The sequence below is a fragment of the Planococcus citri genome, chromosome 4 (genome assembly GCF_950023065.1).
Source record: "Planococcus citri chromosome 4, ihPlaCitr1.1, whole genome shotgun sequence".
In the NCBI taxonomy this organism is placed as follows: domain Eukaryota; kingdom Metazoa; phylum Arthropoda; class Insecta; order Hemiptera; family Pseudococcidae; genus Planococcus; species Planococcus citri.
Genome location: NC_088680.1, coordinates 12,818,373 through 12,838,215, shown reverse-complemented (window position 1 = coordinate 12,838,215; position 19,843 = coordinate 12,818,373). Strand labels below are relative to the sequence as shown.

The window sequence follows — 19,843 nt, the reverse complement described above, 5'->3', positions numbered from 1 at the left end:
CAAAGTTTCAGCAGGGTTAATTTGGTGAAATTTCAATATTTTCTTACTTTTTGGAATTTTAGCTGCTGATGTAAGTATTTTTGCTTGCTCTTTCGATTTAGCTTTGTCCGATTTCGAAAATTTACAGCTAGCTTGGATTCCTTGTCAGATTAAAAAAAAAAAACACTAATGTGTAAAAAATACGAGTTGTAATTCAATTTTTTAAAAAAATTTCAACTATTTTTGTTCGGCAATTTTGGAACAAAAACAGAACTTTTTAAACGGATAAGGCGAGGATTAATTCTTTTTTGATGTTTGGGGTGTGGATTCAAAAAATTATAGACTTAAACTTTCGAGAATTAGCGTGCCCCCAAAAAAGAACTGACAAAAACTAGACAGCAAAGTGTGCGTAGCTAGCTGCCTTTTCTACAGCTAACTATAAACTATAACCGTTATTGCATCTAGGTAGTGCATAAGTGAATCAACCATGTCACAGTGATGAGAATTTTTGAAACTCTCAATGCTTCAAAATAATAATTGTTTTTCAGTGTTTTCATATTTTCCAAATTACAATAGGTATTTCAGAATAATTTATAAGCTTGTATTGCTTCTAAATTAAGAAATTTCTAGTTGTTTTTCATAGTTTGCATTGTTTTAAAATTTACAAAATTTCAAATCGATTTCCCGAATTCCCCATCGCTACAATTTCATAGTTTTCAATAAATTTTCAGAATTTTGCATTGCTGCTGAGTTAGGAAATTTGCAATCAATTTTTAGAATTCACATTGCCTCTAAATAGTCAAATTTTGAATAATTTTTCAGAATTCTTATTGTCTTTAAATTAAAAAATTTCAAATTCAATTTTCAAGTTCATATTGTCCACAAATTGTAAAACGTTTACTCAATTTTTGGAATTCACATTGCCTCCAATTTTTCAGAATTCCCATCTTCTTCATAAATATTACAATACTTATTTCATATAATTTTCAAGTTCACATTATCTGCAACTTACAGAACTTTTAATCAATTTTTGGAATTCTCAGCGTCTCTAAATACAAATTTTCATATTATTTTTTTAGAATTTCCATTGTCTTCAAATTTATAAATTTTCAAACCAATTTTCAGAACTTGCTTTTTATTCTAAATTAAGAATTGAATCTTATAAAATACCTATGTTAAGAATTTGCATTGCCTATTACACGAAAAAAATATGGGTAATTTTTACAAAAAAATTTAACTAAATACTCACAATTAAGTACCAGATCCCATTCAATAATTTTTACTGTAATTGTATAGTAAAACTTATCATTTTAATAAATTTTGCTATAGGTACCAATAGTAAAAATCATTTTGTTTTAATAATTTTTACTAAATCATGATAATAAAAATTACATGTTTCAATTGTACAAAAATTAGTTTAATTTCTCATTTTGAAGTAATTTTTAAATTATAAGTAAAAAGTTAAAAATTATTCATGTCAAGTAATTCTTACTTTATACTTATGGTTATAGGTAGACAAAAAATTAATGAAACGAATTTTTAGTTAGCAAATGATATCATAATTCATAACTCAGTTTCAGCATTATTTTTGCCCCATTACCATGTACTACATAGTAACTCCAAAGCATTTACCTATCCAATTTTCCTTCGAAAAATCCGTCACCTACCTACTTACCTCACGGGGATTCGAACCTGGGTCCCTAAATTTCCTATTCCTACCTACATGCCCTAACCACTCAGCCACAACTTTGCTACGAGGGTTTGGGCATTAAAATAATATATTTGTTTGGTAAACGCCCCACCAAACCACGCCCACTTGGAATTTACAGCTAACAGACTGGGGGTGTAACAGGGTACAATGAAACACAGCTGGTGATGGAATAGACTGGGGGTATAGCAGGGTACAATGAGCGGCAGGTGTTCTACAAGTCCCCTTTTCCCTTTTTTAGGATTTAATGCATTAAAATAATGAACTAAAATTGCAATTACTCAGCAATTACCCATCCGAATTGAATGAAAATTAATCTATTCCCTCCGCCTTAATGATTCTCAAATGGTGTCCAATAGGTACAAAAAACGGTTGGATAGCTTAAGAGAACATTCAGTTCCAATAAAATTTCATTTCTCAAAGCGAAACCAATAGTGTGCTACGCACACTAAAAAGTCGGTTATGACCATTTCAACATGCGCTCAAGATGCGTGAGCGTGACCATTCACATCTATTTCATACGCTGAAACCAGAGTCTCTGAAATTGTGTATTTCGAACAATGTCTTTTATAGTGACATCACGAACGTAGCATGAACACATTCCCGGTCTGATTCGTTTTCAACTTTTTAAGAACGTAGTCGACGGTTTTTGGAACGCCGAACCATGTACCAGTTGTGACTTCGGTTACGCATCTCTGTGCGAATTGTTTATTAATAATTTTCAATCGTTGAATTTGTTGTTCCATCTTTTGTTCGCCAAATTGTCGCACGCATTTTTGAAATTTATTTCCAAAATGATCATAGAGCAGAGTATCCACTTTGTTCAGATCCATTATGACGAATTCATCGTGCGAGGTCAGTTTATAAGCGTCTGATCCGGGTAATCTCGCGTTCAACTTCAAAGAAGCCATGTACTCTAATGGCCATCCCATTAGATCAGCAAGTAAAACCATAGACGCTTCCATATGCTCCATTATCATGACGAAATCAAACTCGTGGTCTATTTTTTCGATAAATTGGTCAACTGCTGTTTTATTTTTACTTTGCTTTGAATCAAATCCTAAATCGACGCTGTACGCCATAAAACTGCCAAGTCCCGATAAGACTGGCGGTTGTTTGGGGGCGCTTAAAAATTGTTCAAAGTTCATTCCAGTTGTTTTGTTAATTTCAAAATAAGTGTACAATGATTCGAAATGCTTTACTGGATTGCGCAGTATTGTCACCGTTGATGTATCGGCGTACTGATATGATTTAAAAATGGAATCGTATCTTACGTGATGTGCCAAGATGTGATATTTGTTATTTGGTGTCTTCGTCTGAGGATACGAGTAAATGGACATATCTGAAAACGGATAGTAGTAGTTACATGGGGTAAATTGTATTCATCACATCTAGGAAATTCTTCAATGCGAATCGTAAAATGGCATTTTGAATCGTTGTGCTTCCAGTCTTGTGAGTTTTTAAGAAGTAGGTATAGGGTTATGTTTGTACGTAGTGAATTGTTCAATGGGATACACCATGTATTTTAGCCAATGGTTCGACTGCGTATCTAACAACAAATGTTTACAATTTGTATAAATCAAAAGTGCTTTTCTCAACGATGAGTACTTATGTGATGGGTAAGTATCTGTGTTTATATGCATGAAAAATAAGTGTACTTACGATGTGATTTGTACCAAGTCTCTCTGCGAAGTGTTCAAGTCCACGAATACCAGAATCAAAACCACGGTTGTGAAGCATGAGGAAGCGAATTAGATTATTTTGCGCTTCAAAGTGGGAATTTGCATTTTCACTAGAATTCTATTTTTCAAAAAGTATATCGTGTTTGCCTTAAAATGGCATTCGTGAAACTAATGTTTGGTGTTTTTTAGCGACACATATTGTTGTCAAGTGTCCCTAATGAATCGTGTTACAGAAAATACCTCTACTCATTATTGGCGATAACAGTGCTCGATATAGAGAACACCCTATAAAATGCAGGCTATTAAAAGTATGGAGTTATCGTGAGTTGATAAAGAAGTTTTGAGTGGAAAAAAGTTTTAGCACTCGCCACAGCTTTCAATCCTGACTTGATATGTTTTTTTTTACGTTTGTGAGTGGAGTGAAATCTTAGCTGGAATGCATTGAAATTGAATAGCTGGGTAAGCAATCCATTCGTCCATGTATCAGACTAGATTGATGAAAATTTAGAAACCGTAGATTCATTGTATCATAATCACATGTAGACCTTGTGCCATGGTCAACTTTGTTTCAAAATTCGGTATGTGAGTGTACCTTATTTTATGCACAGAATGTTGAAATTGATCATCATAGTTGATTGTGCATTGTGATAATTTGTTATTTTTATTTTGATCTGAGAAGGACACTTATGCTGTATACCTAATACTTACCTATTATTGTCAAGTGGAATTGTATGGAAAAATTATTCAAATGAGCTGATCCATTTTTTTTGTTTTTGTTTCAGGTAAGCACAAATTTCCATCATAAAAGTATAAAAGTTGTCGATTGGTCGTATGGGTTTCTAGGCATGTGAATAGGTGAGTCATCTGGTCATAGGAACGATTTTAAAATTTGTTCATGAAATAACATTATTCTGTGTTTTGAAACTGAAATGTTCATTTTGAACAAATATTTCCTTTCAACGACGTGCAACTTTTTAAACTGTAATCCTTTTCTTGGTACATGTAATTAGACCTGTTAAGCTTTAAGCCTGGTGCACACGATCCAATATGCTTGACAAACTCGACTGGTCAAATCGAATTTGTCAAATATACTTATTGGATCATGTGGACTGTGGAGGCTCCGATAATTCAATTTTTTTTTTCAAATTTTCAACGTTTTGTTGATCGGTGACACCAACTCTGAAGATATAAATTATTTATGTTTTCAGAGTTGGTGTCACTAAGGAACCAGGTATGGAAATACGCCATCTTTGGTTATAGAAAAACATTTTTAAAGACTCAATTTATTAATGATACCGCCAATTTATGTTATTTTTTTTACTTCATATTCATTTTAATACACAAAATAAACATTTTCCCACCCTTTTTTTTGATTTCATTTCATTATACGACTGAAATGAAAAAATCACATCACCGTCAAAACTACGAAATGTAGGTATAACCGAAAATGGCGTATTTCTATACCTGTGTCACCGATCAACAAAACGTTGAAAATTTGAATCTTATAAAACGTTGAAAACCACCTTTCACTCGATGAAATGAACTCCTCAGAAAAAAATCAAAATTTGAAAAGATTCAAAAAATGAATAAATTTTTATTTTTTTGTTGTGAGTGTAATTTTTATCAACTTTTTCATGAAATAAGTCAGAAAAAGGTCAAAATAAGACAACTGAATAAATTTAAACTTTTTCCATTTCCAATTGCGATTTTTTTTGTAAGGAGTTCATGTCTTCATCGAGTGAAAGGGTTTTTTCAAGTTTTTCAACAGATACGTAAAAATAGGGGTGAAATGGGCCAACTTTTGTCCCTCAGTGGTGTAGTAGGTAGAGCCGCGGACCTCCGTTCACGAGGTACCCGGTTCAAACCCAGCTACAGAGGCAAGCTTGTGCATGTAATTAAAAATCTTTCGTGCAATTATCAACATTACACGCCAAGTACCGGGGGACTACCAGTTATTAGCCGAGCTAACAGATAATGCACGCCATCTGTTGGCAGAATCAAAAAGCTGAAACTGGTTCGAGCGTCTATAGAGGTCAACACTGAGGAGCTCAGGGTCTCTAAACTACCCGGCTAGCTCCAAGGTGCTTGTGTAGATGTCATTAGTAAGCAACTGGAAACTACTAGTGGAAGCTCGAAAATAAATTTCCATGAGATATGTCATCAACTAGATAGAGGCAACACCAACATAAAGGATGTTAGCCCAAATACCCAATTCGGCATAAGGGTACGCGTTGATTTATACGCGATACCACCACGAGCGGTTATGCAACTCGATGATGATGGGTCAACTTCACTTATCAAAACTTTTTTTTGTGAACTCTCAGCAATTGAGAAATGGTGCAAAAAGTGGCACATTCGTGTCAATGAGAGTAAATCTTCAAACATCACGTTTCAAATGAAAAAAGAAAGCTCTCAGCTAATTTACTTGAATAATACCGCCTTGCCACAAAAAGAGGATGTGAAATATCTAGGTCTACATCTCGACACTTGCATGACCTGGAAAAAACACATCTCAATGAAAAAGACCCAACTCGAACTCAGGCTCAAACAACTCTACCGGCTTGTTGGTCGTTGCTCTAGTCTGAGCCTGAAGAACAAAATTTTAGTCTACATAAGTCATTCTCAAACCAATCTGGACTTATGGCTGTCAAATATGGGGAACAACCAGTTCGTCAAACATAGAAATTCTAGAACGCTTCCAGTCCAAGACTCTTCCCAAGATTACAAATGCGCCATGGTATGTAAAAAATCAAGTACTACGCAACGATTTTAAAATTATTTCTGTCAAAAAAGAAATTTCAATTCTTAGCGAATCATATGTCAAACAATTGTATAAACACCCCAACTCTCTTATGTTAGAAACGGTGAACTCTGTAGATACATATAGACTTAGCAGATATCGTATACTAGGGGGCTACGCCCCCTGAGCCGCTTCGCGGCTCCAACCCCCGGCTCGCGCCCTCGCTTCGCTCGGGCTGCTCGCATGGCCCTCGCTTCGCTCAGGCTTTACCTCTTCCTTTCACTCAACAGCTCGCGCCCTCGCTTCGCTCGGGCTGCTCGCCTGATCTTCACGTTGCTCAAGCCTCTTACTCTTGTTTTCATACAGTCATAAAAAATGTAACTAAGAAGCTCGAAAACAAATGAAAGAACCCTCAAGAAATAAGTTTTTTGGATTTTTGACCGAGGTCCACCACTTCAAAAAATTTGAAAAAAAATACCTATGTACTTTGGTTTGCACCACTTTTAGGTTTAAAGTAATAGCAGATTAAAATTATTTTCTTTTCGGCTTTTTGCCTGGCATACAGTCCATGAAATTTGTAAAAAATCTACGAATTCACCTTCCCTATTTCTATACACCACAGAAGTTTAAAATTCTATTTTTTTTTTTTTTTTTTTTTTTGGTTCCCCAAAAGATACTCTGCGATTTATTAATTTGATAACATATTCTTGAACATATGAATATTTTCAAAATTTGGGCTTTAAAAAACCTATTCACTCAGTGATGGGACATCAAAATTGTATTTTCCCCCTTATCTTCGATTTTAGAAGCGGGAAATTCCCCACTTTTTCCGACAAAAATTCATGATATTATTTCCCTTGGTTTTCCCATTTTTTTGAAATTAAAATTACGAAAAAAGTACCTACTAATAAAAAAACAAAAAAAGAAAAAAGTGAGGAAAAAATAAAAATCACAACTGCTAATTTTAAAACTTTGGTATAAAAAATGGTCCGATATTATTATAATTTTTTTAAGAGTAAAGCCACTCAAATCTCAAAATCTCTTCACTTTCTCACTTTTTTGGTCGAAATATCAAAATTTCATGCATTTTTTTCTCATTTTGAGAATCAATTTCTCATGTTTTTTCCTATTTTACAATTTCCCACGATATCTCATCACCGAATTATTCACTTATCACAACAGGGGCACCCTTTAATGATTTTTTTCTTGAGTGATAAGTAAAAATCTATTTCAATATGAATAAGATTTCAAACATTGTTTTTTCAAGTTCTTAAAATGCAGACGAAATATTCTAAAATCTGATGTATCTAATATCTCTATCTATCCTTTCTGTGTTTCCCAACTCACCCCCTCCCTCCCTTCCTTCCTTCGAAATGCAAATTCAGAGTTACTGGTGCATAATGTATACATGTATGTATGTAATGTATGTAAGCCTATGTGATCTGGTTTTCGTGGAAATTGTGTACAATAAGGCTTGGCTGTTAATTATTGTCTTATTCATATCATTGATGCATGTGTCTGGTGTTGTAGAGTGTTTGGAAACGGCAAAAAAAATATACATTGTATCGTGAAATGCTTTAAATCAAATGTAGGGTGAAGAGGAAGAGGCGATTTTTTGTATTGTTGTGAGATACCACAGTCAGGTATTCGCGAAAGAGCCACAGAATACTCGCCAACCAAACCGGTTTTAGTGCATGATGACATGTTGAACATCTCTAAACGTTCCAAAACGTCGTTTTACTGGATTCGGCTGTATAAGTTCTCAACTTTCAACTCGCTCTAGAAGCTTTCCTAATTAACTTTTCAAAGTTTTTAGATTTTTCCTGACAACCTGTTATCCACACCTTTCCACACCCCAAGTTTGAGCTTTCTAGCTATCATAGTTTCTCTAATAATTTCTATCACCCAGTAAGTAAGTAAGTAAGTAACATTCGGCGATATATATATTGATAAGTGACCTAAAATTTAGATTTATATAATTTATTTAATTTTTAGAGGTTTAAACCCCTCTTCACCTGTGTTTGTCTGAATGTTACTCAAGTATCAGATTGAATAAATAATATTACTACTACTACTACTACTACTACTACTACTACTACTACTACTACTACTACTACTACAGTAAGTCCCGCTTATTAGAATCGATTTGGGACCAGGTATATGTTTGATTCTATAAACCGGAGTATTCTATAATGCGGAAGGATAAAAAATGCAAAATTCCAAATTATGTTGAGATTTTATCACTTTCTGATGTGTTTTGAAGTTACTTCTAATACTTTTTTGGTTTTTTAGTCACGTTTAGCCTTTTAATATGTTTTGAACACTTATTTGAACGATTTTTATAAAATTAAAAAAAAATTCTATCATCTTATACCCATTTTTACCTATTTAAAATATTTATTTTCGCGTTTTTATGCCATTTTTACATGTTTTTATTCAAATTTTGTTCAATTTTGCCAAAATTCATAATTTTTTCCCATTTTTGAAGATTTTTTAATTCTATTAACCGAATGAAATTCTCTTTTTATTCCAATAAGCGAAAAAATTTGCATGCAAGAAGATACAAATGTTCTGTCCCAGCATATTTCATTCCATTAACCGAATTTTAATTCCTGGTGAACTTTTAAAAATCAAATCTGGTTCAAAAAATGGCGAAAAATCTAAATTTTCCCAAATTAACCTGGAAAGCCTAATTTCAACATACTGAGTTGACTGTGGGTGCTTTCAACTCGACTCGTCTAGAGTCTCAAAAAACATTTGAATGATTCTAGTTTTCTGAATAAACGCCATAAAATTATTCATCATTTTTCTCAAATCGATTACTGTCGATAATTTCTTGAGCTACACATATCTCTCTAAATTGTTCATTGCTGGCTTTCAATCGTAGAATTTGATTGTTCGTTTTGTCTTCTTCGTATAGCTGGACACATTTTTGGGATTTCTTCAAAAAGTGACTATAAATAGCAGAGAGTCTACACGATTGAGATTCATTGTATGTAGTTATTTCATCTTGTGGTCTCATCGTGTGATTGTTCGATCCTGGAGGCCTCGCATTCAGTTTCAAAAACGCCGCATATTCCAAAGGCCAACCCATTAAGTTGACGAGTAAAATCATCGACGCCTCCATTTGCTCCATTATCTCATGACTAAATCATATTCTCGACGATCTATTTCTTCGATAAACTTCTCGATGGTGGTTTTATATAAAATGCTAGAAATTTTGAAATTTCGTATTTGTGTGGAGAGACCTTAGTAGTTCTTCAGATGTGTGTGAGAATTAAGGAGGGGGGAGGGGTGATGATGAGGAATTTCTTTTTGGAATATTATGAACCCCCCCCCCCAAAAAAAAATAATTTTGTTTTACGATTCGGCAGACGAACACAACATGTTGAAGGTATGGCTACCATGATCTCAATTTTTTTAATCCAATTGAAAGTTCATTTTGTGAAGAAAATTAATCGCTCAAATGAGTAAATCAGCAGTACTTCTTCGTACTATTTAATGAAAAAATTGTAAAAATTCCATTCTCTATCGAACCATCCAGTTTTTGACATTGTGTACTTCTTGAGAATATCTGCGAGTGCAAAGGTGGACGCAACTGCGTAAACGCATTCTACATCCGATGCATTCTTTGGCTTATATTCGATCATTTCCGAACCACCGTACCACAATGGTTTCTTGATTTCTTCGCCTATACATCTGTGCGCGAATTTTTCATTGATAATTTTCAATTGCTGGATCCGTTCATTCATCTTTTGTTCGCCATATTGTCGCACGCATTTCCGAAATTTATCGCTAAAATGGTTGTATAACAGAGTATCCACTTGGTTTAGATTCATGATGGTGATTTCGTCGCGTAAGGTCAATTTATAGGGTTCTGACTCGGAATTCCTGGAGTTCAATCTCAAAGAAGCTACGTACTCCAATGGCCATCCCATCAGATTAGCTAGTAATATCATCGACGCTTCCATATGCTCCATTAACATAACTAAATCGAATTCTCGATCTATTTTTCGGATAAATTCGGCGATGGCAGTCTGGTTCTTACTTTGGCTCACATCGAATCCCAAATCGACGCTGATTTGATTGTATCCTTTGTACGCACTTGAACCTGCAGGGCTCTGCAAAACTGATGGTTGCACCGGAGCATTTAAAAATTGTTGCAAGCTCATTCCTGTTGTCTTACTCATTGCACAAAATTCGTACTTGGATTGAAATTGCGTTGCAGGGTGTCGTAAAATTGTTACCATCGATGTATTCGGATACTGATACGATTTTAATGCAGATTCGTACCTGACGTGTTGTGCCATGATGTGATATTTGTTGTTTGGTGTCTTCGCATGGGGATGTATGGATGCATCAGAAAATGGCAAGCTGTATGTTTTAATATTTATGTCCATTACATCAAGCGAATTCCTAAAAGCGAATCGCAATATGACATTTTTAACGGTTGTGCTTCCTGTTTTGTGGGTTTTTACAAAGTACACATTTGTGCGTAATGACATCTTGTTTGACGGTGTGCAGCATGTGTAAGCCAATGGTTCATCTTGATTTCTAATGACATAACATAATGTTTAATTTTGCTTTTAAGAACTAATTAAGTAGGTACGTATACTTTTTTGAAAGGAAAGTTTTAATGACGTTATCATACAATTATGTTTTAGAATTATCTGTACTTACGATTTGAGTTGTATCTGATCAGACGACGGAAGGTTTGTGCTCAGAGAAAGTAGAATCCATAGCGCGAGTGAGGTGCATAAAGATGAAAATAAAAGTGTTTTATGCTTCAGTGTAAAAATTTGTATTTTAATAGCGATTCTCCATATAGATACATACATTTTACTAGTATACACCTTCCAGCTGTTGGCTGAATTGAATTACTTGAGTATAGGAAAGCAAATGGAGGAACATTTTTCCGCGAATGATAAGTGTCCAACATTGTTTTTTGGTTTGAAACGTGGCGATAACAGTGCACATATAATGGGGGTTTCTTTGAAACGCAATAACAACAACATGTGGCATTGGTCGTTAGTCGTGAAATCCACTAAAAAATTTATTTGAAATCACAAATTTATTTTATGTTATTTTTTTTTGCCATACTATACCTACGCTACATTACATGTGACCCACTCTGACAAAATTGACCGTTTCCACTAGAAAAAGGTTCCAAAATAATGACGTTTAAAATAGATTTTAAGGGTTCAAAGATTATATTTTTGAAAAAAAAAAAAAAAAAAATAGTCGAAATGGTCGATTTTGTTAGAGCGAATAACAATAAGTTGCTATATAAATCATTATTAGGACGTGAATTTATTAATTTTCTGAGAAATTTATGTTCTTATTAATAATATCGAAGCTGGAAAAAAAGTAGATTTCTTGCATTAAAAATGTAATGATAGGGTATCTAACAGGTAGTGAAAGTAGAGATTTTAAAAATGGATAGTGAAAGAAGTAGTGAAAAAGTTGTGAATATAGTCGAAAAGGTACGTGAAAAAATGAAAAAAAATTCAAACATGCAACAAAAACCTTCGAATCATTGAAAAATAAATTTCATTTTTGATGAAATTGGTAACAGTGTTGGAATATGTGACGTCAGTTTAGTCGGTAAATTTTCTTCCAATAATACGAATTTTTTTCAAAAAATTTCCTGTGAAAATTTGATTTTGTTGATTTTGTGTATGTCTGTGTGGAGGGGGAGGAGGGGGGGTGTTAAGCGGAGAGTTTTGTGAAGATTTGGTTGAAAAAAAGTAGTGATTTTTTTCAAACAAAAAAAAATTGTTAGAACCATGAATGATATTGTATAATGGTCTAAACCCCCTCTCACCCAACAAAAATTTCAGCTGCTCAAGTAGTTTTTTTTTTTAATTTTTGGTGTTTTTTTCGAAAAAAAAATCAATGAATTCTAGTGATGAAAACAACTAGTCCTAAACAGAGTCTAGCCATTTCCGGTTATTCTGGAATCTTCAATCCGCGACCTTAAATTTCTTCAGAAGATGTGTACTCGTATATCAATTTGGGGCAGCTAAAAATCGAGTTGTGACTTATTCCTACACCACCGGAGAAGTTCAACTGGTAAATTTATAGGATTTTCATGAAAGAAAGTGGACTGAGCAATCAAATTTTGATACTTGAAGAAAAAATTGAATCTGAGTCATCACTCAAATTATAATTGTTAATTTCAAAATCCAAATTCATAGGATGCAAATGGAAACACAAAGCAGTGTTAACGGAAATTGTCGTAAAATTCTATCTCAACAAAATTTGAAATAAAACGTAATTCTAGGGTTTTCGATTTTCATTTTAGAAAACTTCTGGACTTGTATGGGAAATATACTTACCTATCAATTTGAATTTTCAATATTTTTATAAAATTTATTAATTGAATCGGTGAGAACAGAAAGGGACTCAGTCACATTTTCGGAAATTTTTTTTTCACGGATGTGGGGGTTTCAAAGTACGGCGGATCGACTGGTGATGTCAGATTTCTGCAAAACTGTCGGGAAAGTGGTATTTGGGTGCAGAAAAGGGCCGGATTCGCATTGGTGACTTTTAAAAAAAAATTATTGAATTCCTTGAAAAATAACTAACATTTTTGAGAAGACCATTTTGTGAAATTCAAGTTCATCTCTGTACTGAAAAAAGACGAAAAAATTAACAACTTCGGCAAAAGTCTTATACCTCAAGGGGTTTTCGGTCAATTTAAACGAGATAGCAGTCTAAGTGATGTACTTAGATGTAGAATCAAGCCCCATTCGTCCCCGAGCAATTTCAAGAGAAATTTTGGCGATTGAGTGCAGAAAGGGTCTAAGTCCCATTTGTTTAGGCAGCAACAGCGTCGGCGCACGTGAATATTTTTTTTCTAAACAGTGCTAAAAATTTTGTCTTGGAATCCTGTTTCAATGACCTTAAACATGTTTACCAAAAATTTTTGATTTTCAAATAAATCTGTTTTTTGTTATTCGTGAAAATTGCGAAAATGGACTTAGCCCCTTTCTGTTCTCACCGGTTCAATTGGAATTTGATTATATCCAAAGTTAATTTTTTTTAAAATTGAGCTGCTTCAATACAAATTTTAAATAGGTACATTAGTTCTCAAAAATTTTCAATAAATTCCATTTTTTACTAGGTGTTTTTTTTTTTGAAATTGAAATTTCAAAATAAAGTTTTACAAAAATTGAAAACCTAGACGTCGTCTATGTTCTCGGCAACCATGATCAGATCGAATGTCTTTGTCGTGTATTTTTAGTCAATTGAATTGGGCAACGAAGTTTTTTAATGTGTTTCTGTTCTTCTGTCTTGTAATATGACCATAAAAAAGGTATACGATATTGCACATCCATTCTCATATCTCAAAAAAACTAATTATCAGGGCATAGCAATGAAATTTTTCAAAATCTTGAAACATTCGTTTTCGTTCCATTTCTTAATCATTTTGTGTGCGCAAAATACTTGAGTAGCTATGTAAGTATTCGAAATGTAGCAACGATGCTTCTGTTGGTTCGATGTTTAAATTTAGAATAAAAATTACCTAATTGAAAAATATATTTTCTGTTATATTGAGATGTACAATTAAGACCAAACTCTGAAATGTTAACTCATTCTGAGTTTTTTTCCTAACCTGAAAAGTAAGCTATGATTTTTAGAGGGAATATTTCTGAAAAAAAAGTGTTATGGGGAAAATTTCTCAGTTCCAATAGATTCTTTGGTCTTGTGAGTTTTTATGGCAATGGGCTAAGTCGATGTAAAATCTTGAATAAAGTTACTATCTATTAGAACTGAGGTGTTTTCTACAAAACACGTTGGCAGTAGCTAATAAACTGGAGCGAAGAATCAGTTTTTTTTTGTTTTTAGAAATGTCTCCATCTTCCTTCCGGAGCTACGTAAAAAATTCGTTGAATGACTTTCACCACAGAATGAATGTTTCAAGTGAAACGAATGCTGCAAAAGGCGTGGACATAGCTGGTATCTAAATTTTGGAAATCAAAGTACAAGACGAGTACATGTTTTTTGAATTTTTGGGAATCGCTTTCAAAGTGTTAACCACACTTTTTTTTTCAGTACGCTGATTTACATGGTTTGACCTCTTGGCTTTGAGTCTGTCTGATTCAACGTCGCCCTCAGCCTGTCTGCTATGGCATGGAACTTGCGATGGAGTCCTAAGTATCGATCAGTTCTTTGGATCTTCTTCTACTCCTCCTGCTTGTGGGACTATGTTGTAGAGAACCTGCTTGGGTGATCTTGTTTTCTCCATTCATCGAACATGGTTTTTGAATTTTTCCTGTAGGCTTCGAGTATCACTCAGAATTTTGGAAAATTCCTAATTGGGCCTAGTTACCATGTAGTATTTTTTTCTGGACTAGTTTAAAAGGCTACTTGAAGTGGAAGCACACTACTGCCTTGTTCCCTCTTGTTTTTTTGCTCAGATTTGGTGACGATAGGAACGGACTTGTTGGGTCAAAAGTACCTCAACCAACGATCCTACTCATTTCTTAGCGCCTTCAGTCTGTTGGCCTGTACTTGACGAGTAATTTTTGCTAGGTCAGGTGACTCTTGCATGGAATAAAAACATTCCATATCAAATAGATTTCTAGGTACATATTCGATTCTTTTCACAAAACCTTTATTCCAGCGCGTTACCTCGCGAGCTACGCATCTTTCCTTGAAGTTTCTATTCATTATTTGAAGCTGTTGAACTTGTTGGTTCAAATTATTCTCACCGTATTGCTGTCTGCATTTGTGAAATTTTTTCAAAAAATAATCGTACAATTGAGCATCGACTTGATTGAGATCTATTATAGTTGATTCGTCTTGTGAAGTTAATGAGTATGGTTCTGATTCTTCGAGTCTGCTGTTTAATCTCAAAGAAGTGACGTATTCCAAAGGCCATCCCATTAGGTTAGCCAATAAAACGAAAGATTCGTCCATGTGCTCGGTTATCATGACGAAATCAAATTCTCGATCTATTTTCTCGATAAATTCAGTGACAGCGGTCGTATTCTTGCTTTGTGCCAAATCGAATCCTAAATCTACGCTCATTTGATTGTACCCTCTGTACGCTATTTCGCTATCAAAGCCTGTTAAAAATGCCGGCTTTACTGGCGCTTTCAAGAATTGTTGGAAATTCATACCTGTGGTCTTGTCCATTCGGAAGAAAATGTACAATGATTGAAATAATGTAACCGGATGTCGCAATATTGTCACCATTGATGTATCAGGGTATTGATACGATTTCAAATTTGAATCATATCGAGCATGTTTCGCGAACACGTTGTATTTATTATTGGGTGTCATCAGTTCGGGATATATTGACGAATCGGAAATTGGCAAATAGTAAGTGTCGTATTTTGTATTCATCATATCGAGCGAATTCTTAATGGCGAATCGTACGATGACGTTTTGTACAGTTGTACCTCCAGTTTTGTGAGTTTTCAGAAAGAATATATTTGTCCGGATCGAATTATTCATCGAAATGCAGCATTGATAAACCAATGGCTCGCTGTCTGGTGGTCCCCTGCATCGAACAAAATGTCAAGTTTTTCTGAATACCCAGTAATTGACGTGTTATTGCATGTAGTAAATATCAGGATACCTACCGCATTGTATCCAAGAGCCTCCAATTTGAATTGATTTGCAGCAGAAGTATTAGAACTAATAGACAAGTGCTCAGAAATACAATGATACGTTTTTTATTGAAAAAATTCATTCGCAGAAGAGCTCTGCTTTTAAAGAAACACATTTCAGTTCTGTTCGCGTTGGTTGGACTATTATCAAAAAAGTTACAAGTGGACATTTCTCAATGCTAGACAAAATTATCTAGAATTTCTTACATGTTTGTGTCGTTATGTGGAAAAAAATGACTTTCAGGTTTTTTGGTGTGTGGAAGGATGAGGGTAGGGGGAGGTAGTTGAAGGTTTTAAAAATTTATAAGAAGGTCATGGTTGGAATTTTTTTGGTTTTTGGTCTTTCTTCAAAATTGAAGAGGAAAAATCCAATTTTGACCATGGGGTGGTCGATAGTACATACTCTGAAAAATTAACAAAATTGCCTATTGTGACTTTTTGCCCAGCTTGCAAATTGAAGGGACTACAAATGATTTTTAATTTTAAAAAATCGCGATGAAAAAAAATGAATGCGGAAATAATACTACGTCAAAAAATTAACAAATATTGTCGATGTCATTTTTTTTCTTACTTACTCTAAAATTTGATAAGTTTTTGGAGCTTAAAAATTGTAAATTTGATAAACTTTTATCAAATCGAAATTTGTTGAGTTTCAAAAACTGTCCTTTTTTTAAAAAAAATCTCCCTTGGTTCCCGTAACAGAGTGTCCACAAGCCTGAAAAACCTGGAAAAGTCAGGGAATTTGGTCGGTCTGGAAAAATTACGGAAAAGTTGAACTTTTTACTCAAAAGTCAGGGAATTTTGTAAAAGGTTACTTCAAACAGATTTTTCTATTTCTCATAATGATAAAATTCACCTTCGCTTTACTCAGACAATTTTTCGCAGGTCTCTTTTGTCAAATTCTCAAGTCTCTCGTTTATAGCCTAAATTGTCAAGAATTTTTTTTTTTTTGCGAAAAGTTGCTAAAAATTGTGTTGTTTTTTGCATCCGAAAACTCTTACTGTTTTCCAATAATGGTGTTATAATGTGGCGTTTTTTCGTCAGAAATTGCCCCCCCCCCCAAAAAAAAACATTTATTTTGCAGAAATTGTGCAAAGTGTCTTATTTGTTGCCAAAAATCGCGAAAATTCTCAATTTTTGGCCCAAAATTGCTAAAAAATCGGTTTTTTTTTGCTATCAGAAAGTTGCAATTTGAAAAAAGTGAGTTGGAGTCCTGGAATTTTAGAAAATTATCGATTGAAAAAAATGTTGACATTAAAAAAATTGGTTTCTTCATGAAGTCGTTCCATTTTTTGAATTGTAAATTTTCTAATGCTTTTGCCCTCGCTTCGCTCAGGTCATTTAACATGCCGTTTCGAAACTTCAGAAAATAAAATAATTGAATCGAAAAATTACAAAAATAATAATTCTCAAACCAAAAAAAATGCGATTTATTAACACAATTTATGTTTTTTTTTTCAACAGAATTACCCCATTTTTAAGAATTTTGGTACCATGTAATGAGCTCAGCACGTTAAAAATCTTGATTTTTGTCGGAAAAATTACATTTCTATCTGCAAAATGGCATTACCCACCCACCCACCCCCCGTCCCACAGTATGGCTTCGATTCACCTCTGATTATAGAATAAGTACACGAACGTTATAAGATTGAGAAACAAGTTGAAATTGATGCATCGATTGAGTTGAAATTTTTTAGGTGTCATTTTCCCATGGAGTGGCACCAAACTATGCGGAGTGGTGGAGGGGGTTCCACAAAAAACAAAAAAAATCCCACCAAGTTCAAATAAAGGTACTCTATTGAGCATACAGTTGTGCTTGGAAAAGAAGGACACAACTGCAGTAGACCTAATAACGATATTTAGCGCTCATGGTGTTTAAAAAATTTGACCCCCCCCTTCCACCGACTGATAGCATGTGTAATTCATTTTTCAAGAGGCTGGAAATTTGGAGAAATTGTTCTGCAAATCCTGGAAAAGTCAGAGAAAATCATTTCCGACAAGCGTGGACATTCTGCATAATTTGTTTTGAAAATGGGTACAGGAGGATCCTTGCTAGTGGAAGTGGAATTGGAAGATATTTTTTGAGAAAGAAGACATTTAGAAAAATTCATAGCCTACACAGAAGACGATAGTTTTCATTCAATTGATAGAGTGGGATTTAACATATGTAATTGGGATAGAGGGGAATTATAATACTTCCTATTTACGTAGTTGAGTCAATAATTATTCCTTAGAGAAGGAATAATTACCTTGCCGTGGATAGCTCAGATAATAGGAGAGGTTTCAATCAATACCATCTACTCTTCACATTAATCATTCTAAATTACCAAATCAATACACACATTCGACACAAGTGTTATTATGTATTTATTGATATTAAAGAATACCTAATAGAAAAATGCATATTAAGGGTTAATCGAATATAAAATAATTGTTAGATTATTTTATAATAGGTACAAGCTCTGGCTTCTACCTTACGACTCGCGTTATTTAATAGCATAATTTTAATAATAATGTTAAGCGTTCTTATTAAGTAGCGATGAATATCATATAATTGATATACTTTAATGGAGCACAGAGTAATTACTTAACCCTAACACTGTATGGTACGCTTTTTCTGTCTCTTTCGCGAGTTGTCCCCAATAATAGACAACATTGATCGAAATGTATTACACAAAACACCTATTCAATGAGAAGTATTTCCGATGGCCGGCAGGATCGGAGAAACACCCAATGTTACCACAATTTATCATGTACAATTATTTAAATCACAATATAATCAAAATTAACCGCTGAATAAGTGGGCAAAGACAGGAAAGAGGGATGAAGGCCGAAGCCTCCACAGCCTATGGCCAAAACTAAGTAAGGTTGCTGGTTAGAGATCCAATGCACAAGCCTTCAAGCTGCGAGCCACAGATGTATACCTAAATGTCATAGAATTCTCACGTTACCATACTTTCAGTCTTAGGGACAAGGCAATGAAGGCATATTTCCTCATATCACAATGTATTTTTTTCTTTTTTTCTTTCTGCATGGGTATTCCCTCAAATTTGTCAAAATTTTAGAGATGGGGAGTATGCGCGAGGATTGTGGGGAGGGGGGGAATTAGGAATGTAACAAATTTTTTGAAGAAAGTACTCGTACTTGTAAGTTTTCATCTTTTAACCTGTGGAGTCCATTCTTAGTTTGATTAGGCAAAAAAGCCCACCCAATGGAAGAAAGAGGAGTAAGACAGGTGTTTATTTATTCGCGAAATAATTACTCAATATTCGAATAGAAAATTTGAAATAATTCAACACGAACAGTGGACTGTATATAATTCGAGTATAAATACATAATAACGAGTTCATAACAACAACAATTCAAACTAGACATCGTAACTAGCAAGCTAGAGTGCGTTGCTACAACAGTGGCGCACTCGATACCACAAACTAATCGAATTTACAACTAAAACGAGTACAAAAATTATCATACCCATCAACATCCTCCCCTCAAAAATAAGGTACACCTTATTTTTAATTAATCTAAACAACTAAAAATTATCAACAAGTTAACAATTGACAAAAATCAATCAAAATTTTAATCATATTACATGATACATCGACATAATTACGAGTTAAAACATGACAAAATCAGGAGAAAAAAATTACAAATCCGAGAATACAAAAAATTTTACAAATCATCCTTAACAGGTAGTAAAATAAGATTCTGAACAGACGTTTTTCGAGTACTTCCATTCGCAAACCTCAATTCTACATTTCGAACAAGACCTGACTCGTCTGGGAAAACGTCAATGACTATAGCCATAGGCCATTGAAAAATACCTTCAGTTTTTGAACGGAAAAGAACAACATCATCAATCTCAACATTACGTTCCTCAACTTTCCACTTATATCTACAACGAAGGTGATTGAGATAATCTTTTCTCCAAAACGACCAAAACGTATTTACAACGCTTGTCCATAAGCGATAACGATTACGTAAATTAACAGTTCTAGAATCCTCAACAATCGGAAGTTCCATCAACGCCGTACCTATTAGAAAATGGGCAGGTGTGATAGGTTCAATGAGACTATTTTCACGTCGATATGAAATAGGGCGAGAGTTCAAAATA

General features: G+C 34.2%; 2 protein-coding genes across 2 annotated transcripts; both read right to left on the bottom strand.

Annotated features, from left to right (window-relative positions):
- Nucleotides 1-6,734: 6,734 nt before the first annotated feature.
- On the bottom strand, nucleotides 6,735-11,101 carry LOC135844148 (galactose-3-O-sulfotransferase 3-like). Its single transcript, XM_065362273.1, has 2 exons — nucleotides 10,790-11,101; nucleotides 6,735-10,663 (listed from the first exon to the last, which is right to left on the bottom strand). The coding sequence occupies exons 1-2, from the start codon at nucleotides 10,945-10,947 to the stop codon at nucleotides 9,604-9,606; spliced, it is 1,218 nt and encodes a 405-aa protein (XP_065218345.1). The 5' UTR covers nucleotides 10,948-11,101; the 3' UTR covers nucleotides 6,735-9,603.
- A 2,306-nt stretch (nucleotides 11,102-13,407) lies between these two features.
- Nucleotides 13,408-15,855, bottom strand: LOC135845297 (galactose-3-O-sulfotransferase 3-like). Its single transcript, XM_065363777.1, has 2 exons — nucleotides 15,703-15,855; nucleotides 13,408-15,620 (listed from the first exon to the last, which is right to left on the bottom strand). Exons 1-2 carry the CDS (start codon nucleotides 15,843-15,845, stop codon nucleotides 14,588-14,590), a joined length of 1,176 nt encoding a protein of 391 aa, XP_065219849.1. The 5' UTR covers nucleotides 15,846-15,855; the 3' UTR covers nucleotides 13,408-14,587.
- Between the last annotated feature and the right edge of the window lie 3,988 nt (nucleotides 15,856-19,843).

What these genes read in the sequence shown, in the direction of transcription:
- LOC135844148 (XM_065362273.1), bottom strand. Translation starts at nt 10,947, where the DNA reads ATGTATGTATCTATATGGAGAATCGCTATTAAAATACAAATTTTTACA. An exon ending in GATCAGATACAACTCAAATC is followed by an intron (nt 10,664 to 10,789) that starts GTAAGTACAGAT and finishes TTATGTCATTAG; the next exon opens with AAATCAAGATGAACCATTGG.
- LOC135845297 (XM_065363777.1), bottom strand. Translation starts at nt 15,845, where the DNA reads ATGTGTTTCTTTAAAAGCAGAGCTCTTCTGCGAATGAATTTTTTCAAT. An exon ending in AGGCTCTTGGATACAATGCG is followed by an intron (nt 15,621 to 15,702) that starts GTAGGTATCCTG and finishes TGTTCGATGCAG; the next exon opens with GGGACCACCAGACAGCGAGC.